Source organism: Cervus canadensis, chromosome 1 (genome assembly GCF_019320065.1).
Source record: "Cervus canadensis isolate Bull #8, Minnesota chromosome 1, ASM1932006v1, whole genome shotgun sequence".
Classification (NCBI taxonomy): Eukaryota; Metazoa; Chordata; class Mammalia; order Artiodactyla; family Cervidae; genus Cervus; species Cervus canadensis.
In genome coordinates this window covers 58,628,943-58,650,950 of record NC_057386.1, presented here as the reverse complement: position 1 = coordinate 58,650,950, position 22,008 = coordinate 58,628,943, and the positions used below count along the sequence as shown (strand labels likewise).

The 22,008-nt window shown below is 36.8% G+C and overlaps 1 protein-coding gene across 3 annotated transcripts in view; it reads right to left on the bottom strand.

Moving 5' to 3' along the window:
• Positions 1 to 22,008, bottom strand: part of CA10 (carbonic anhydrase 10) — an 830,820-nt gene that overhangs the window by 484,641 nt on the left and 324,171 nt on the right. For all 3 annotated transcript variants that reach the window (XM_043483745.1, XM_043483762.1, XM_043483751.1), the window contains exon 3: positions 15,071 to 15,213. In XM_043483745.1, the coding sequence (XP_043339680.1) occupies positions 15,071 to 15,213 (143 nt within the window). The remainder of the gene's footprint in view (positions 1 to 15,070; positions 15,214 to 22,008) is intronic.

The following is a 22,008-nucleotide window of genomic DNA, read 5'->3' as shown; positions in this document are numbered from 1 at the left end:
AACTACAAAACTCTTAGAGGAAGACATAAGCAGAACACTGTTTGACATAAATAGCAGCAATATCTTTTTGGATCTAACTTTAAATTAATTAAAATAATTAAACTTTTAGTAAATAAACAAGTGAGACCTAATTAAACTTAAAAGCTTTTGTGAAGCAAAAGGAATAATCCATTTTACCATCACTTCAAAAAGCATAAAATATCTACGAATAAACCTACCTGAGGAGACAAAATAACAGTACTCAAGACTAAACAAAATGAAAAGACAACCTGCAGAATGGGAGAAAATATTTACAAATTAAATGACCTACAAGGGATTAATCTCCAAAATATACAAACAGCTCATGAAGCTCTATATTACAAAATAAAACAAAACAAAACCAGAAACAGACCAATCAAAAGATGGACAGAAGACCTAAATAAACACTTCTCCAAAGATGCCACACAACCATCTCATCCTCTCTCACCCCCTTACCAAATCCTTCAGCAATCCCACTCCTGGGCACTGATCCAGAGAAAAGCATAATTCAAAAAGATATATGCACTCCAAAGTTCATAACAGCACTAAAAACAATAGCTAAGATATAGAAGCAAACTAAATAGCCATTGACAACAGACTGGATAAAGAAGATGTTGCATGCATATATAGTAGCATATTACCCAGCTATAAAAAAATAATGAAATAATGTCCTTTGCAGAAACATGGAACGAACTAGAGATTATCATACTAAGTGAAGTCAGTCGGATAGAGAAAAAGAAATATCACTTATAGGTGGCATGTAAAAAAAAAAAATGGTACAAATGAATTATTTACAAAATATAACCAGATTATGGGCTTCCAACACAAACTTATGGTTACCAAAGTGGAAAAGCAGACAGAGGAGGAATAAATTTTGAGTTTGGAATTAACATATACACACCATTATATATAAAACAACAAACAAGGATCTGTTGTGAAGCACAGGGAACTCTACCCAATATTCTCTTATAATCTATTGATACATTGGAAAAGAATCTGAGAAAGACTGGGTATATGTATATGAACACCCAAATTACTTTGCTATACACCTAAAACTAACACCACAGTGTAAATCACCCAAACCTCAGTATAAAATAAAAATCAAATTGGAAAAATTAATGCCAAATGACTGATTTGACAGTTAATGATTTCCATAATTATGGCAAAATAGTTATTTAATTCAAATAACCTCCATAGGGCTTCCCTAATATCTCAGTTGGTGAAGAATCTGCCTGCAATGCAGGAGACCCTGATTCGATTCCTGGGTCGGGAAGATCCCCTGGAGAAGGGATAGGCTACCCACTGCAATATTCTTGGGCTTCCCTGGTGGCTCAGCTGGTAAAGAATCCACCTGCATTGTGGGAGACCTGGGTTCAATCCCTGAGTTGGGAAGATCCCCTGGAGAAGGGAAAGGCCATCCACTCCACTATTCTGGCCTGGAGAATTCCATGAACTGTACAGTCTGTGGGGTTGCAAAGAGTCAAACATGACTGAGCGACTTTAACTTCACTTCACTTCACTTCAACCTCCATTTAACTTCTATATATCTATGTTCACTTTTAATCTTTAATGACATTTATTGTCTTGTTTATAATTTTACAAGAAATAGATTTTCATTGAAGGTAACAACATATATAAGAAAACAAAGCAAAAACAATCACCTATAATCCCCATCTCTGCAGAGACAAACATCATTAGCATTTTGATGCATTTCCTTCAAGTGTCTACATACTATTTTTCTAATTGACATAAAATAAACTTGTTAGTTACAAGTAACAAAATGTTGATTTGATATTTCAGTACATTAAAAATTATCCTCATGATATGTCTAGTTATCATCAGTCACCATACAAAGATGTTAAAATATAATTGACTATATTTCCCACATTATACATTTCACTGTATGACTCATTTTGTAATTGGAATTTTGTACATTGAATCACCCTCAGCTATTTCACTCATCCCTCCACCAATTTGCTTTCTGGTAACTACCAATTTGTTCTCTGTCTCTATTCGTCTGATCTGTGTTCTTTTTTGTTGTTTGTTTGTTTTGTTTTTTTAACGTTTGTTCATTTCTCTTCTTTTTTAGATTCCATATATAAATGAAATCACATGGTATTTTTCTTTATGTGACTTATTGCATTTAGCATAATGCACTCTAGGTCCAAAATACCACTCCCTTTTATGGCTCTCCATTGTACATACATACCTTATCTCCTTCATGTATCTAAAGATGGATACTTAGGTTGCTTCAATTATCTTGATTATTGTAAACAATGCTGCCATAAATATAGAGATGCATATATCTTTTCAAATTAGAATTTTGGTTGTCTTTGTAAAAATACTCAGAAGTAGAATTGTGGGTTTAATTTCCATTTCTCTGATGATTAGTGATGTTTGGCATCTTTTCATGTATCTGTTGGCTATCTATGTGTCTTCTTGGGGCAAATGTCTGTTCAGGTTCTCTGTGTTTTTTAAAAAAAATGGATTTCTGTTGTTGTTGTTGTTTTTAATGTTGAGTTATAAAAGTACTCTGTATATTGTGAATATCAACCCTCATCAGATATATCATTTGCAAATATCTTCTCCTACTAAGCCAGTGGCCTTTTCATTTTGTTGAGAGTTTTGATCTCTATGCAATAGCTTTTTGGTTTCACGTACTCTGATTTGTTTAATTTTTCATTGTTTCCCTTACCTAAGGAGACATATGCAAAAAAAATATTGCTCAGGCCAATGTCAAAGAATACATTACCTATGCTTTCTTCTAGGAGTTTTGTGCTTTATGATTCTACATTTAGGTCTTTAATCCACTTTGGATTTATTTCTGTATAGTGTGTAAGAAAATACTTTCCTTTAACTCTTTAGTATGGAGTTGCTCAGTTTACCCAATGTTATTTACTGAAGACGCTGTCTTACTCCATAGTTTATTCTTGTTTTCTTTTTCATAGATTAATTAACCACAGGTGCATGGATTTATTTCTGAACTTTCTATTCTGTCCCATTGATCTATGCTTCTGTTTTTGTGCCAGTACCATAATATTTTGATTTGTCCTTTTTTCCAAGATTGTTTTTGTTGTTTGAGGTCTTTTGTGTTTCCATACAAATTTAGCAATAATTATTTGTTTTGGTTTTATGAAAAATGCCATTGGTATCTTTGATAGGGATTGTGTTGAATCTGTAGATTGATTAGGTAGTATAGTCATTATGACAATATTAATTCTTCCAACCCACAAATACGGTATATCTTCCCAATTGTTTTTGTCATGTTCAATTAGTTTAGTAAATGTCTTCCAGCATTTCGTGTATAGATCTTGTACCTTTTTGATTAGATTTATTCTTGAGTATATTATTTTCTTCAAGCAGCTGTAAATGGGGTTGTTTTCTCAATTTCTTTTTCTGATGTTAGTTTACAGAAATGCAACACAGTTCTGTATACTGACAATATATCTTGGATCATTAATGAACTCATTTTTTAGTTCTCATTTTTTGTTGGTGTCATTAAGATTGTTTCTATATACTATCATGTCAGCTGCAAATAGTGGCAGATTTACTTCTTCTTTTCCAATTTGAATTCATTATTTTTCTTCTCTGATTGCTGTGGCTAGAACGTCCAACAATGTGGTGATAGAGGGCATCCTTATCTTCTTCCTGATCTTACAGGAAATGTTTTCAGCTTTTTACCATTGAGCATGATATTAGCTGTGGGCTCATCATATGTGGCCCTTATTGTGTTGTGCTATATTGCCTCTAGACACACATTGTTGGTAGTATTTACCATAAATGGTTGTTGAATTTTGTTAAAGGCTTCTGCTGCATCTATTAAGACGGTCATATGATTTTTCATTCTTTGTTTTGTTAATTTGGTATATCATGTTGATTAATTTGTAGATATTGGGTCATGCTTGAATCCCTGGGACAGAGTCCACTTGATCATGGTGCATGATCCTTTCAATATATTATTGAATTTGGATTGCTAATATTTTGTTGAGAAATTTTCCACCTATTTTCATCACTGTGATATTTTATACTTTCTTTTTTCATGGAGTCTTCCTCTGCTTTTGGTATCAGGGTGATATTGATCTCATAGAGCGAATTCAAAGGTCTTCCTTTCACTTCAATTATTTTCTATAGCTTGAAAAAGATAGTTGTTAACTCTCCTTTAAATGCTTGGTATAATTCAGCTGTGAAGCCATCTGGTTCATCTGTGAAGCCACTTTGTATGCTGGGAATTGTTTAATTACTGATTCAATTTTATTACTGATAATCAGTCTGCTCATATTTCCAATTTCTTCCTAATTCAGTTTAGGAGATTATTCATTTCTAGAAATGTATCCATTTCTTCTAAGTTATCCATTTTGTTGGCATATAATTGTTCATAAGGTGTTTTTACATCTTTGCATTACTGTGGTGTCAGTTTGACTTTCACTCTTTTTTATTTCTGATTTTATTGCTTTGGCTCATCTCTCTTTTTTGATGATTCTTGCTAAAGTTTACCAGTTTTGCTTGTATTTTCAAAGAAAACCATTGCTTTTCTCTATTTTATTTCTGCTCTGATTTTTGTTATTTCTTTCCTTCTACTAGCTTCATTTTTTTCTTCTTTTTCTAGTTCCATTAGATGTACAGATGGGTTGTTTATTTCAGGGTTTTGTCGTTCTTTGTTTACTGAAAAAAAGCTGCATCACTACCAACTTCCCTCTTAGAACTGCTTTAGTTGGATATCATAGATTCTGGACTGTGTATTTCTATTTTTATATGTCGGACACGACTGAGTGACTGAACTGACTGACTGATTGACCCACTGTATGACTTCTGATTGAAACATTTGGTGCATTTAACTTTAAGATAATTATTGTTAACTATGGTTCAACAACAGACTGGTTCCAAATAGGAAAAGGAGTACGTCAAGACTGTATATTGTCACTTTGCTTATTTAACTTACATGCAGAGTACATCATGAGAAACGCTGGGCTGGATGAAGCACAAGCTGGAATCAAGACTGCCGGAAGAAATATCAATAACCTCAGATATGCAGATGACACCACCCTTATGGCAGAAAGTGAAGAGGAACTAAAAAACCTCTTGATGAAAATGAAAGAGGAGAGTGAAAATGTTGGCTTAAAGCTTAACATTCAAAAAACTAAGATCATGGCATCTGGTCCCATCACCTCATGGGAAATAGATGGGGAGATAGTGGAAATAGTGTCAGACTTTATTTTTTTGGGCTCCAAAATCACTGTAGATGGTGACTGCAGCCATGAAATTAAAAGACACTTACTCCTTGGAAGGAAAGTGATGGCCAACCTAGATAGCATATTAAAAAGCAGAGACATTACTAGAACAAATAATTTCTCAATTTGTATGGAAATACAGAAAACCTCGAATAGCCAAAGTAATCTTGAGAAAGAAGAATGGAACTGGAGGAAACCTGCCTGACTTCAGACTATACTACAAAGCCACAGTCATCAAGACAGTATGGTACCGGCACAAAGACAGAAATATAGATCAATGGAACAGAATAGAAAGCCCAGAGATAAATCCACGAACCTATGGACACCTTATCTTTGACAAAGGAGGCAAGGATATACAATGGAAAAAAGACAACCTCTTTAACAAGTGGTGCTGGGAAAACTGGTCAACCACTTGTAAAAGAATGAAACTAGAACACTTTCTAACACCATACACAAAAATAAACTCAAAATGGATTAAAGATCTAAATGTAAGACCAGAAACTATAAAACTCCTAGAGGAGAACATCGGCAAAACACTCTCCGACATAAATCACAGCAAGATCCTCTATGACCCACCTCCCAGAATATTGGAAATAAAAGCAAAAATAAACAAATGGGACCTAATGAAACTTAAAAGCTTTTGCACTACAAAGGAAACTATAAGTAAGGTGAAAAGACAGCCCTCAGATTGGGAGAAAATAATAGCAAATGAAGAAACAGACAAAGGATTAATCTCAAAAAATATACAAGCAACTCCTGAAGCTCAACTCCAGAAAAATAAATGACCCAATTCAAAAATGGGCCAAAGAACTAAACAGACATTTCTCCAAAGAAGACATACAGATGGCTAACAAACACATGAAAAGATGCTCAACATCACTCATTATTAGAGAAATGCAAATCAAAACCACAATGAGGTACCATTACACGCCAGTCAGGATGGCTGCTATCCAAAAGTCTACAAGCAATACATGCTGGAGAGGGTGTGGAGAAAAGGGAACCCTCTTACACTGTTGGTGGGAATGCAAACTAGTACAGCCGCTATGGAAAACAGTGTGGAGATTTCTTAAAAAACTGGAAATAGAACTGCCATATGACCCAGCAATCCAACTTCTGGGCATACACACTGAGGAAACCAGATCTGAAAGAGACACGTGCACCCCAATGTTCATTGCAGCACTGTTTATAATAGCCAGGACATGGAAGCAACCTAGATGCCCATCAGCAGATGAATGGATAAGGAAGCTGTGGTACATATACACCATGGAATATTACTCAGCCGTTAAAAAGAATTCATTTGAACCAGTCCTAATGAGATGGATGAAACTGGAGCCCCTTATACAGAGTGAAGTAAGCCAGAAAGATAAAGAACATTACAGCATACTAACACATATATATGGAATTTAGAAAGATGGTAACGATAACCCTATATGCAAAACAGAAAAAGAGACACAGAAATACAGAACAGACTTTTGAACTCTGTGGGAGAATGTGAGGGTGGGATGTTTCAAAAGAACAGCATGTATACTATCTATGGTGAAACAGATCACCAGCCCAGGTGGGATGCATGAGACAAGTGCTCGGGCCTGGTGCACTGGGAAGACCCAGAGGAATCGGGTGGAGAGGGAGGTGGGAGGGGGGATCGGGATGGGGAATAAGTGTAAATCTATGGCTGATTCATATCAATGTATGACAAAACCCACTGAAATGTTGTGAAGTAATTAGCCTCCAACTAATAAAAAATTAGAAAAAAAAAAAAAAAAGAAAAGAAAAACATTATGTTAGAGAGTAGTAACATCCTGATTTTTCGAAACCTTTTGGACATATTGAGTTAAGTACTACACTTCCACATAAAAAAATAAAACAAATAATTTACAGCTAAAAAAAAAAAAAAAAAAAAAAGCAGAGACATTACTTTGCCAACAAAGGTCCATCTGGTCAAGGCTATGGTTTTTCCAGTGGTCATATATGGATGTGAGAGTTGGACTGGGAAGAAAGCTGAGCACCGAAAAATTGATGCTTTTGAACTATGGTGTTGGAGAAGACTTTTGAGAGTCCCTTGGACTGCAAGGAGATCCAACCAGTCTATCCTAAAGGAGATCAGTCCTGGGTGTTAATTGGAAAGACTGACGCTGAAGCTGAAACTCCAGTACTTTGGCCACCTCATGAGAAGAGTTGACTCATTGGAAAATACCCTGATGCTGGGAGGGATTGGGGGCAGGAGAAGGGGACGACAGAGGATGAGATGACTGGATGGCATCACCGACTCTATGGGCATGAGTTTGAGTAAACTCTGGGAGTCTGTGATGGACAGGGAGGCCTGGCTGCGATTCATGGGGTTGCAAAGAGTCAGACACGACTGAGCGACTGAACTGAACTGAACTGAATGCAAGCGTCACCATTTTTTTTTTTTTTTTCATTTATTTTTAGTTGGAGGCTAATTACTTTACGATATTGTAGTGGTTTTTGCTATACATTGACATGAGTCAGCCATGGATTTACAGGTGTTCCCCATCCTGATCCCCCCTCCCACATCCCTCCCCATCCTATCCCTCGGGGTCTTTGAATCAGCATCACCATTTTTAAAAAATTATTTTGGGATTGTCTTTTGTGGTTCTTATTTGTTCCTTTCTTCTTTTGATCTCTTCCCTTGAGATTTGGTGACAATATTTAGCACTATGCTTGGATTCCTTTATTGTGTGTGTTTGTGTGTGTATCTGCTATCAATTTTTGGTTTGTGGTTACCATGAAGTTTTTATATAGCAATATATGATTATTTTAAGATGATGAGTTCTTCACTTCAAATGCATTGTAATAACCTTCCTTTTTTACCCCCCATACTTAATTTTTCACACCACATTGTATAGCTTTCTGGTTTGTGTATTTCTTAACTACTTATTATAGATATAGATAAATTCACTCCTTTTGCCTTTTAACTTTCCTACTAACTTTCCAGAAGTAACATAAAAAAAAAAAAAAAGTGTGTATTTCATCATAGAGGACTAGAATGAAAATGTAGGAAGTCAAGAGGTACCTGGAGTGACAGGCAACTTTGGCCTTAGAGTACAAAATGAAGCAGGGCAAAGGCTAACAGTTTTAGCAAGAGAACACACTGGTCATAACAAACATACACTTCCAGCAACACAAGAGAGAAGCCTACACTTGGACATCACCAGATGGTCAATACCAAAATCAGATCGATTATATTCCATGCAACCAGAGATGTAGAAGCTCTATACAGACAGCAAAAACAAGACTTGGAGCTGACTGTGTCTCAGATTATGAACTCTTTATTGCAAAATTGAGATGTAAATTGAAGAAAGTAGGGAACACAACTAAGCCATTCAGGTATGACCTAAATCAAATCCCTTACGATTATACAATGGAAATAATAAGTAGATTCAAGGGATTAGATCCGATAGACAGAGTGCCTAAAGAACTATGGATGGAGGTATGTAACATTGTACAGGAGGCAGTGATCAAAACCATCCCCAAGAAAAAGAAATGCAAAAAAGCAAAATGGTTGTCTGAGGAGGCCTTAAAAATAGCTGAGAAAAGAAGAGATGTGAAAGGCAAAGGCATAAACGAAAGATATACCCATCTGAATTCCAAAGCATTCAGAGTTCCAAAGAATAGCAAGGAGAGATAAAAAGGCCTTCTTATGTGAACAGTACAAAGAAATACAGGAAAACAATAAAATGGGAAACACTAGTGTCCTCCTCAAGGAAATCAGAGATTCCAGTGGAACATTTCATGCAAAGATGTGCACAAGAAAGAACAGAAACTATATGGACCTAAAAGAAGCAGAAGATATTAAGAAGAGGTGGGAGGCACACAGAATATCTATACAAAAAAAGATCTTAATGACTCAGATAACCATGATAGTGTGATCACTCACCTAGAGCCAGTCATCTTGATGTATGAAGTCAAGTGGGCTTTAGGAGGCATCACAATGAACAAAGGTAGTGGAGGTGATGGAATTCCAGTTGAGCTACATCAAATCCTAAAAGGTGATGCTGTTAAAGTGCTGCACACAATATGTCAGCAAGTTTGGAAAACTGAGCAGTGGCCATAGGACTAGAAAAGGTCAGTTTTCATTCCAATTCCAAAGAAAGGCAATGCCAAAGAATGCTGAAATTACCACAAAGTTGCACTCGTTTCACATGCTAGCAAAGTAAAGCTCAAAGTTCTCCAACTAGGCTTCAAAAGTATATGAATGAAGAACTTTCAGATGTTCAAGTTGGATTTTGAAAGCTCAGAGGAACCAGAGATCAGATTGCCAACATCCATTGGATCACAGAAAAAGCAAGAGTATTCCAGAAAACCATCTACATCTGTTTCATTGACTATGCTAAAGCCTTTGACTATGTGGATCACAACAAACTGTGGAAAACTATTAAAAAGATGAGAATACAAGACAACCTTAATTGCCTCCTGTGAAACCTATATTTAGGTCAAGAAGCAACAGTTATAACTGGACATGGAACAACAGACTGGTTCCAAATTGGGAATGAAGTATGTCAGGCTCTATATTGTCATCTGCTTACTTAATTTCTGTGCAGAGGTACATGAAGTGAAATGCTGGGCTGGATGAAGCACAAGTTCAAATCAATATTGCCAGGAGAGATATCAATAACCTCAGATATGCAGATGGAACTACCCTCATGGCAGAAAGTGAAGAAGAACTAAAGAGCCTCTTGAGGAAAGTGAAAGAGGAGAGTGAAAAAGATGGCTTAAAACTCAACATTAAAAAAAAAAAAAAAAAAAACTAAGATCATGGCATCAGTCCCATCACTTAATGACAAATAGATGGGAAACACTGGAAATAGTGACAGACTTTAATTTCTTGGTTCAAAAATCAATGGAGACAGTGACTGCAATCATGAAATTTAAAGAAGTCTGCTCCTTGGAAGAAAAGTTATGATCAATCTAGACAGCATATTAAAAAACAGAGAGATTACTTCGCCGACAAACATCCGTCTAGTCAAAGCTATGGTTTTTCCAGTAGTCATGTATGGATGTGAAAGTTGAACCATAAAGAAGTCTGAGTGCAAAATAAGACATGATGCTTTTGAAATGTGGTGTTGGAGAAGACTCAAGTGTCCCTTGGACTCCAAGGAGATCAAACCAGTCAATCCTAAAGGAAATCAGACCTGAATATTCCCTGGAAGGCCTGATGCTGAAGCTCCAAATCTTGGTTATCTGTTGTGTAGAGCCAATTTGTTCCAAAAGGCCCTGATGCTTGGAAAGTTTGAAGACATGAGAAGAAGGGGAAAACAGAGGCTGAAATGGTTGGATCCTATCACTGACTCAAAGGACTTGAGTTTGAGCAAGCTTTGGGAGATGAAGACAGGGATGCCTTATGTGCTGCAGTCTATGAGGTCACAAAGAGTCGGACACAATTTACTCACGTAACAACAAAAAAAATAGCTAGTTTTATAAATGGTTGATCTCTTTTCTTTATAGTATATTTTCCTTTGCCAATGAGATTTTTCCTTTTGCAATGTTCGTATTTTTAGTTGTCATCTTTTCTGCTTAGATAAGTCCCTCTAACATATCTTGTAAGACAGTTAGTAGTGCTGAACTCTTTTTTGTTTTTCTTGTCTCTAAAACTCTTTTTGTCACCTTCAAATTTGAATGATAGTCTTGCTGGGTAGAATATTCTCATTTATACGTTTTTTCCTAATCTAATCACTTTAAATATATTGTGACACTCCCTTCTGGCCTATGCAGTTTCTGCTGAAAAATCAGTGTATAGACTTATGAGAAGTCCTTTATATGTAACTAGTTGCTTTTATCTTGTTACATTTAATATTCTATCTTTAACTTTATATTTTGCAATTTTAATTACAGTGTCTTAGTGTGGCCCTCTTTTGTTTTATCTTATTTGGAACTCCTTTGCTCCGTGGACCTGAATCTGTTTCCTTTCACAGGGTAGGGGAGTTTTCAGCTATTGTGTCTTCAAATAAGTTCTCTGCCCCTTTCTCTCTCTCTTTTCCTTCAGTCCACTAGAATAATAGAGTGATTGATGTTGTTTCAGAAGTATATTAAACTACCTCCATTTTATAATTATTTTTTTAAGCTTTTTTTTGTTCTGTTAGGGTGACTCCCACTGCTCTTTTCCAGTTAACTGATCCATTCCTCTGTATCATTTAATCTAATGTGATTCCTTCCACCGTATTTTAAATTTTAAATTGATTTTTAAATTTAATATTTTTTAAATTGTATTTTTAAATTAGATTTCAGTTCCATTTGTTTCTTTACATTTTCTAATTGTTACACTTCTCACTGTGTTCTTCCTTTCTTCTCCTGAGATCACTGAGTATCTCAATGGCTGTAGACTGCTTATCTCCATTTTGTTAACATTTTTTCCTGAGATTTTTGTCTTGTTCCCTCTTTAGTACATATTTCTACCTCCTTACTTTGCCTATTTTCTGTATTTATTTCTAGTGTTAGACAATTTGATTACCTGATTTTGGAGAAGTGGACTCATGTAGGAGATACTCTATGGAGGCTATGAACACATTCCCTTCTGGTCAGCAGAGCTCTATGCTCTAAGAGTGCCCTCTATGTGGCACTTTCTGTTGTGTCAGGGCCAACTTCTTTGTTGACCATCACAGCCATACATTCTGGGAGCTCATCTTCTTGGTACAGGACACCTTAGTTGGTGAGCTTAACGTGGGGCTTGGACCTCTCTCTCCTTGGAGAGAAGCTCTGCATTTGTTATTGTTCTCCTGTTTATGGGTTGCTTAGAAAGGGGTATGGGTCTTGACTGTATTATGTCTTTACTCCTCATATCCATTTCATTGCAGCTCTTTATTTATATCTTCAGTTGCAGAAAATCTTTCAGCTAGTCCTGAGGTTCCTGTTGATAGTTGCTCTGTAATTGTAACTTGGTGTACCCATGGGAGGAGGTAAGCTCAGGGTCTTCCTATTCCTCCATCTTGGCAACATTTCTCCCCAAAATAGGATTCTTACATGCATATGCAATGCAACCATGTGTGAGTAATGTTTGAAAGTATGCTTGTTTTGGATTTTGTCCATAAGAGTCCTATGTGTCAGATATGAACAACTGGAATAAAAAGTACCATTGCTTAAAAACTACCATTGTAAATAAGCAACTTGAAAGGTAAAAGAAATCATATTTTACATATGATAAATACCTTTTATTATATTAAGGCATGATTATACTTTGATTTCCATCTATTATTACTCTCTACATTCCTGTGTTCACATTGAATTTCAGCCCTAACAAAAAACAAAACGAAAACAAAAAGCAGAAAAACAAAAAACTAAAACCTGCAGTTCATCATCTGAGCCTTATGCCAGATCAAATATGTTCAAACAAACATAGCAACACTGTCAGGTACTGCATCAAAGCGGCTTCATGGGTTTGTAAACCCGGTTCATTTAAACATGAGCAAGAATGATGCTCACGGATAAAAGTGTGAAATAAAACACATGATGACTGGGATGGATTTTGCATATTGATACCCAGCTGATCTTAGGCTTCAAAATGTGGCAGCTTTCCCAAATTCTACAAAACCTAATCTTTCAGGGAAATTTTTAAACCTTCTGAGTTAGATACACGTTTCTTTGAGGAAAAACTAAATTCAGAACCACTGATTTGAATCCTCACTTCCAAAATAAACCCCAATTCATGAAGAAGCATCTCTTAAAAGATTGCAAGCATGATTTAACTATTGTCTATCAAGTTTAGGTATTTTATTACCCCTTAGATTATCCAACTACCATCTGTATTTTACTTTTGACCTTTCACAAATTCAAAGGATATCATCAGACAATTCTCAGCTGTTCTAACAGCTGACAACACAAATCATGCCAGATATAAAGTTAACACCATCAAAAGGAAGTATTTCAAAACTCCAAACTCCAATGCACTTAAAAGTTGACGGGAATCAGGCACACTTTATTAAATTGAAAATATACTTTAAAAATTACATAATAACAAAAAACACTGAAAAGCAACATAATTTATGAATGATTTTTAACTCCAGCTATCTCTCATTCTCTTTTTTTACAATACATTTTAGAGAGAAGTTGTCTTAATTTTGTTTTGTTTTTTAATTTCTTTCACATTAAGGTTTTCCTCTAAGATGGTATGATGAAAAATGAAATGTACATATTCACTATTTTTGTTAGCTTAATTCCTATTCCATTCCACCCGCTATGTACTATCTACCCAATAATGTTTTAAATCCTTGCATACCCTTATGAAAAAATTCAGTTCTTTAACATGGCATCAGGATCTCATCTCACATTACTCTTCCATATTTATTTCCTCATCAACTCCTCTTCAGTCTCTTTGCTTCAGCCTTTCTGGCCATCTTTCAGGTAATCTCTGGAATTCAGGTACCAACCTTCTGTCTACTTTGTGTGTGTGTATGGTTACTTTTTTAAAAATTTTCACTTTGCCTGGGGTACAGTTATTCCCTCAATCATCCTCTTCAAGAAAGAAAGAATGATTGAATACTCAAATTTGTCTTTTTTAATACACTGGTCAGGGAACCTATACATGGTTATGATGACTTGAATGATCAACTTTTTAGAGAAAGTTATATATTGCACCCAATTCAAGTTCCCCTTAGGGTTTGCAAAAATACAACTGCAAATGGAAGAATAATTAAGGCAGGTTAGTTTTTTACAGAATCAGAACAATAAACTACATGACCCTTTTTATAAGGTCCTTTTTATAGGATTTTTTTTATAAAAATGCTTCCTAAGTCATATTTAAAACAGCATACAAACACTACTTAGCTAAATCACAAGAAGATCTTTCAAAACTTGCCTTGTGACCTGAATCGAAGTTGCTAACAGCATTTTGATGGGCCATTTGACTTTTCTGTATATGTGTGAAAACTACATGACAAGAAAAAAAAAATGTCAGAAAGCCAAAAGATTTCTTACAAACTTGTGGTAATCAAGGTGAACCGACTGCATAAGGGGTGTAGAAATCAGACCTCAAGGAGCCTAAACCCTGGAAAATCAGTTACTAGTAATAGCAAAAGTTATCCATAATTTTAACCACAGTTTCTTGCACATAAATGATTTTCCATTTCTCTTGAGTTCACAATAGTAAGTCACCTTCAAACACAATTTTATGTATGTTTTTTTTTTTTTTTTTTTTCCCACTTTCAACAGCCTACTCAACAGTAAAAGGTAGTTAAAGAAATGCTAGGTTCCTGTAATGAGAAGACCCCATGGACATTATACTCTTCTATAAATTAAGGAGGAGCTTATCATGGGTTGGGGGAGAAGAAAGGAGGGATGTTGGTGTGAGAATAGGAATGATAGTTCAGGATTTCTATATCGGAGCTAGGATTCTTAGCCAGGAAGTCCTAGTAAGATTAATTATTGATTTTCTCATAAACCACCTAAGGTGGTGGTTGTTTGTTTTTCCTTACAGCATGATAAATGTCTGATTTTACTTTTGATAAAAATATTTTCACTTTTTTGAGGTGAAAAGAAGCCCCAGTAAAGAGGTTTCTGAGAAGAAGAATTTCCCAGCATGATATTTAGGGGCGGCAAACAGTTTTCTGACCTTCCTTCATGGGCTTCCAAGGGATAGGATCTCAGGAAACATCCAGGGAGTACAAAGAAGTAATCAGAAGCATGGAAATTGACTTGGTAGAGAGAAAAAGCATGATTAAGACATATTTGTTAGCAATAGACCTGAAGTCTGTGATATTACTCCTGGGTGGAAAGACAGACTCATCACAGAGAACAAGGACTAGAAGTTTGGCTTTCAGAATCAACATCTCCCCTATCCTCAACTTCACAATGGAAGCAAGATGGCTACTTACCTTCCTGCCCCCGGTGTTGATGCGAAGGGGTGTCAGAAAGGGATCAAAGATCATATGACTAGTCTCTATGTTGACTGGCGACTGCCGTTTCCCCACAGAACAAAGATTCCAAGCTGAGTTCACCAATCCCCAGAAAGAAGGAACTAGAAACAGGGGGAAAAAAAAAAAAAAGTAGAATTAAGCTGGGTGGAAGGCTGGGGAAACAATATTATAAGAACTATGTCACAAAAGTCATAAAATCAGAGAACTATACAATGTTTTCCACCCATAGACATCCTTGGGTGTCATTATGGCAGTTTCCTGGCCTGAATGTTGGTCAGCTTCTCTAAGTCTTACCTTCATGATATCTTAAGATCAGAGATTCTTATTTCAGATTCACTTATCCTGTGGCCTCTTTGATGGGTACAATCAATACTAATACCTTAATAAGAAGATGGCACAGACCAGTCACATCATCTGTTCATACTGAGGTGCACTAAATATTTAGCAACTCCGAGCTGATACTTTGCTTCTTTGTTTGACAGGAATGATATAGGAATCAACCTTGTCCTAGAAAGTAGCATTCAACATATACAAGGTATTATGTTATATGTTGTCAAGACCAAACTGAGGGAGTGAATTATTTTATGAACCCCCCCAATCAATATCAGGGGGCTTCTCTGGTGGCTCAGTGGTAAAGAATCCACTTGCCAATGTAGGGACTCAGGTTCAACTCCTGGATGAGGAAGATCCCCTGGAGGAGGAGATGGCAACCCACTCCAGTATTCTTGCCTGGAGGATCCCATGGATGGGGGAGACTGGCAGGGTACAGTCCATAGTGTTGAAAAGAATCAGCCACAAGTGAACAACTGAGCATGCATGCATGCAATCAAGGCCAAACAGCTTGGCAATTTGACTTAATGTAACAGCAGCTGAAGAATGTGTTCATTGATAAGCAGAAAAGGATGGAATTGAGTGCTGAATGGAAATATCCAAAAGGAAACCATCCACTTATCTTCAGTGTCACAATAAAGAATCTATTAAATAAATTTCTGTCCTATTTCCAGTCCTATTTTACTCTGTTTAGTTAGCAGAATAGTAGTGTAGCTAACCTACTAATTTTATATCAGTGACAATCAGAAGCTGTATCTTCAACCTTTCCCTGCCCCCTTAGTATCTCTCTGGATCCATGCGTCATGCCTCTGAGATTATATGGTCATCATTCATTCATCCATCTACCACATTCATCAGCAGTACAGTGAACTATTATTGCATGTCCATCGCTGGGTTAGGTTTAATTTTGAAGGCAGATATACGTAAGTACAATTACCACACTGGGGGTAGGGAACAGTATACAGTTAAGTCAACTGTGTATAAAACTCTAGAAGAGGGGCACCAAAGCCTGCAGCAGAGGAAGTAAAGAATAAGAGCCACAACCCTCTCAAAAATATCTACTCTCTTAGGAACTCAATACAATTTTTAACTTACAGCAGTCATCATTCCTTCCCATGTCATGGGTGAAGAAAACAGGCAAGAGAGGAATATGGCAAATATCTGCCAAAGATACTATGAAAGAGAAAAGTATTGGACTAGATAGTATGTCTAATCTCATCTAAATTCAAACTTCTATAACCCTTTTAACTGTTACAGCAATTATTGTGTAGAAGTGGGAGAAGAGATAAAAACAATTTCCTTAGAGCCTTAGAAGAATGCTTCAACACCAAAATTAGGTGGACTTTATTAGAGTGGAAAAAGTTGGCTTAAAGCTTAACATTCAGAAAACTAAGAGCATGGCATCTAGTCCCATCACCTCATGGGAAATAGATGGGGAGATAGTGGAAAAAGTGCCAGACTTTATTTTTGGGGGCTCCAAAATCACTGCAGATGGTGACTGCAGCCATGAAATTAAAAAACGCTTACTCCTTGGAAGGAAAGTGATGACCAACCTAGATAGCATATTAAAAAGCAGAGACATTACTTTGCCAGCAAAGGTCTGTCTGGTCAAGGCTATGGTTTTTCCAGTGGTCATATATGGATGTGAGAGTTGGACTATGAAGAAAGCTGAGCTCCAAAAAATTAATGCTTTTGAACTATGGTGTTGGAGAAGACTTTTGAGAGTCCCTTGGACTGCAAGGAGATTCAACCAGTCCATCCTGAAGGAGATCAGTCCTGGGTGTTCATTGGAAGGACTGATGCTGAAGCTGAAACTCCAGTACTTTGGGCACCTCATGCGAAGAGTTGACTCATTGGAAAAGACCCTGATGCTGGGAGGGATTGGGGGCAGGAGGAGAAGAGGACGACAGAGGATGAGACAGCTGGATGGCATCACTGACTTGATGGGCATGAGTTTGAGTAAACTCCAGGAGTTTGTAATGGACAGGGAGGCCTGGCGTGCTGCAATTCATGGGGTCACAAAGAGTCGGACACGAGTGAGCAACTGAACTGAACTGAACTGAACTATTGTGGAATATGGCAAATAACTTAATTTGGATAAATCCATGGTAATAAGCCTCTGGTACCTCCATTCCCTTCAATTTACAAAGTTTGAATTAGCTTTCCAGTTATAACAAATTTTCAAAATGGCAGCAATGACCAGAGTTTCATAAGGAGAAAGAGAAGGACGAGGAGGGGAAGAAGTAGATAGGAGAATATGTATATGTTGTTCCTTGGCACTTTCATTTCCCATCATTATTTAAGCTATTTTATCACTGCAAATCACTTTATCATTAGAAGGTACCATGACCCAGGAAAATTAAAATTTTAAGGAAGCTCTTGCATTAAAAATATATATTTAAAAATATAAACTATCATCTCTAAAGTGCTCTTTTAAATTCACATAATTTTATACTTATTTCTCAATCATTTCAAGATTATAAAAATAAAAGCTTTATAAAAATAAAGGCTTTATAAAAATAAAGCCTCCATCAGTGCATATTCCTACCTGTTTTTGTCAGTGATGTACATAAACATGGCCAATGTGAGGATCCTGGGGATATATTCATGGCACTGCCACAAATTAGCTGTGTTACCTTAGATAGTCATTTATTTCTTGGACCTTTGTTGGTATCTATGGCCTTAGACATAGGCTGAATAATAGACTCTTCCAAAGATGTCCACATCCTAACCCCAGAACCTGTGAATGTGTTACCTTATGTTGTAAAATATACTGGGCAGAAATTACTAAAACTAATTAATTGATTATTAATTATTACTAATAAGCATCTTGAGATGCATAGATTACCTGGATTATCTGGGCCCAACATAATAACAAGGGTCTATTTTCAGAAAGAGGTGTATAAAGATCACAGATACAGAGAAAATATTTAAGGATGGAAAGAGAGGTCAGAGAGGTCAGGAGAGGAGTAAGAAAACATGAGCCAATGAACACAGTTGGCCTCTACAAGCTGGAATAGGCAAAGCAATAGATTCTTCCCCTAGAGCCTTCAAAAAGAATACCAGCCTGCTGACACTGAGACTCATTTCAGACTTCTCACCTCCAGAACTTTAAGATAATACATGTGTTATTTTATGTCACTAAGTTGCTATTATTTGTCAGAACCACAACAGGAAACTAATACAATTCCCTTTCCTAAGATGTCTTAGAGACCTTCCTTGGAAGGCAGATGCGTGATAAACATAGCAACAGCTGGCACAGATTGCATTTTAAATACTCGTGTGGAAATTATTAGCAAAAATAATCCAAACCCATAAATGCATTGTGCTGCTATTTTATGGTAGCGTGGGTGGGCAGATGCTACTGCATTTCATTAATAAACTTCACACCCCAAAAGTACCCGATAAAAACACAAACAGTGGAAGTTTTACATGAACATCTGATTTGCTTTTATTGGGCATGACATTCTCTATGACAAAAAGTTTCAGAGTTTTATAAATCCACTTCGCTGCTGAAGCCTGTTTGTCTGGTTCTAACTGCATGCTTAGACAACTGAGAACCAGTCTTTCTTGTTCAACTGTGCCACTAGTTTCACTCCTGAAAGGGTATCAAAGTTTATTTGCCACTGCATTGCTCATTTTAAATCAGCCAGAAATTAATGATCTTTCAGAAACTGAAGCCACCTTAGAAGTCATCTAACCTAAATGACTACAATGAAATGAAGGCCATAAGGGGAGGGAATGTCCTCAGCTCAAAGCCACCCAGCCAGGGAGAGGCAGGGAAGGACAGAGTAAGCATCAGTACTCAGGTCTCAAGACTCAAACTGCTGGAAATCCCTTGCTCCCTAGCAGGTTTCATACATGAGCAGATTACCAGAATCAGGGTTTCAGTGTCAAGTTGTTGTTGTGGCCATTGTAAAATTTTTACTGCCATTTCTCTTTTTGTAAAGCAAGAGGTCCATTAATGTCTAGACTCCAGTTAAAATCAATTTCAAGTGCAAAAGTTTAAATCAATTGCTTTAAATATCAATCATGTCAAATAAAGTTAGGACTTTAGAAAACCATTCAACTATAGGTGGGTAGAAAAAGCTTTCAATTCAGGCAAAAAAGATGTGTTTCATCTGCAGGGCCCCAAGAAAACCTAATTGGGATGACTGCTCATGAAGAGCAGGACTAGTCCAGATGAAAGAGGTCAATGTTCTAAGAATCACTGTATGTGCTGAGACACAATTAATGTGTCAAACCAGTCAAGGGACCTCAGATGAAAAAAGGACCTAGAATAAGTCTACAAAGGTGGTATTAATCTAGGTTCTAGGGAAAAGGAAGGCTGTGAAAAAAGAAGCAAGGGGTGCCCATACTTATTCAGTCCGGTCACTCAGTCGTGTCCGACTCTTTGCAACCCCATGAACCACAGCACGCCAGGCCTCCCTGTTCATTGCCAACTCCCGGAGTCCACCCAAACTCATGTCCATTGAGTCATCATCCAACCATCTTATCCTCTGTCATCCCCTTCTCCTCCTGCCCTCAATCTTTCCCAACATCAGGGTCTTTTCAAATGAGACAGCTCTTCGCATCAAGTGGCCAAAGTATTGGAGTTTCAGCTTCAGCATCAGTCCTTCCAATGAACACCCAGGACTGATCTCCTTTAGGATGGACTGGTTGGATCTCCTTGCAGTCCAAGGGACTCTCAAGAGTGTTCTCCAACACCACAGTTCAAATGCATCAATTCTTCGGCACTCAGCTTTCTTTATAGTCCCAACTCTCACATCCATACATGACCACTGGAAAAACATAGCCTTGACCAGACGGACCTTTGTTGACAAAATAATGTCTCGGCTTTTTAATATGCTATCTAGGTTGGTCATAACTGTCCTTCCAAGGAGTGTCTTTTAATGTCATGGCTGCAATCACCATCTGCAGTGATTTTGGAGCCAAGAAAAATAAAGTCAGCCACTGTTTCCACATCTATTTGCCATGTAGCGATGGGACCGGATGCCATGATCTTAGTTTCCTGAATGTTGAGCTTTAAGCCAACTTTTTCACTCTCCTCTTTCACTTTCATCAAGAGGCTCTTTAGTTCTTCACTTTCTGCCATGGAATTAGCCTGTGGATCTTACCTGCAGAGCAAAGCTGGGCAAAGGAACTAAGGCTCCAAGATTCAGAGTAAGAAACTCTCCCTCTATGGATTTGTGCAGAACTCTGTTATCCCTAGACTTTTAATACTTAACTATGCTCCATATTTTTTTATCCTTCAGGTTTATAAACACCTCATATTACCCTTGGAAAGAGAAGTGTCTTTGTAGAATGCTAGGACAGTTTCTATTTTCAAATTTAGAGAATCACTGCTGAATTATTTTTCTAACTCCCATGGTTTTCCCAGTCAAAATTTTAATTTTCTACCATTTTTAAAAAAGCATCAGTCATTGTGGCTTATTGGCTATGGAGGTCTCCTTTCCTGGCTGGATTGATACAACTTACTTTTGAGAAAAATGTGAATGCAAATAAAGTAAAATAGAGTGAAAATTAATTAGTGGAGAACTTGTCTGAAATGTTTGAATGGCATCATCTCTAGAATCCTTTTCACACAATCTTTTAATTTACATACCAGACACCAGAACACACACCAGACTTAGAAAGTTTTGCAAATTAATTTTCACAGAGCCTAAACAAATGGAACTTAACTGCTTCATCATAGCTATTTGTTATCTTGCCAAAACATTTCCCTGTGTTAATGCTGTCATTGTATCATAAACTACAAATCCCAATAGTCCTTGGCTCTTGGTCTAGTGAGCTATACAGGATGCGCAGTGACTGTGATCTCAGCTGCTTAAAACATGAGTCTTGGAAAACTCAAAGTCAAACCTATCAGCTGCTTTTTCAAAAACAAGTGAAACAAAAAGCTCAAGTTCGTTTATTAACACATCATGGTAACCCCCAGATAAAACCAAAAGACTCCCACTAGAAAGAAATAGTTTGAGAGAACAATGAACTAGAGGGATTAATTCTGATAGAGTTAAAATTTACCTTGATGCCATTTCTATCCTAGAAAAGAATCTCTAGAGTCAGATTGAGCTCTTAGGCATCCTCCTTATTCATCTGTCCTGAATTGTCATTTGTCATTTCAGCAGAATTTCCAGAGACCATGCTGTTATGGTAGGGAGTTTGGCACTTGGAATTAATTTATGGAATTTATGGGACTTGCTAAATTCTATGGAAACAAAACAGACTCAATTAAACACTGTTTATTGGCAATCTATCGTGTGCCAAGCATTAGGCTTGATACTGAGAATTCCTGCAGCAAATACTTACTGAGGACCTACACTATATGCCAGGCAATGTCATCATTTCTGGGTAGTCAGCAATAAATTAAACAGATATGGTTCCTGCTCTCATTATCCTGCAGTTTAGTGGGGAATATGGGAGATACTGTTCATCTTATTGTTTATCTCCAAGTTTATATATGCATATACATGCAATTAGAACTGCTTGTAAGTATGTTCTAGAAACAAAACAGTAATGAATTATAGAATATAGTATGGATGGGGAGATAACCTAGATAGAATGGT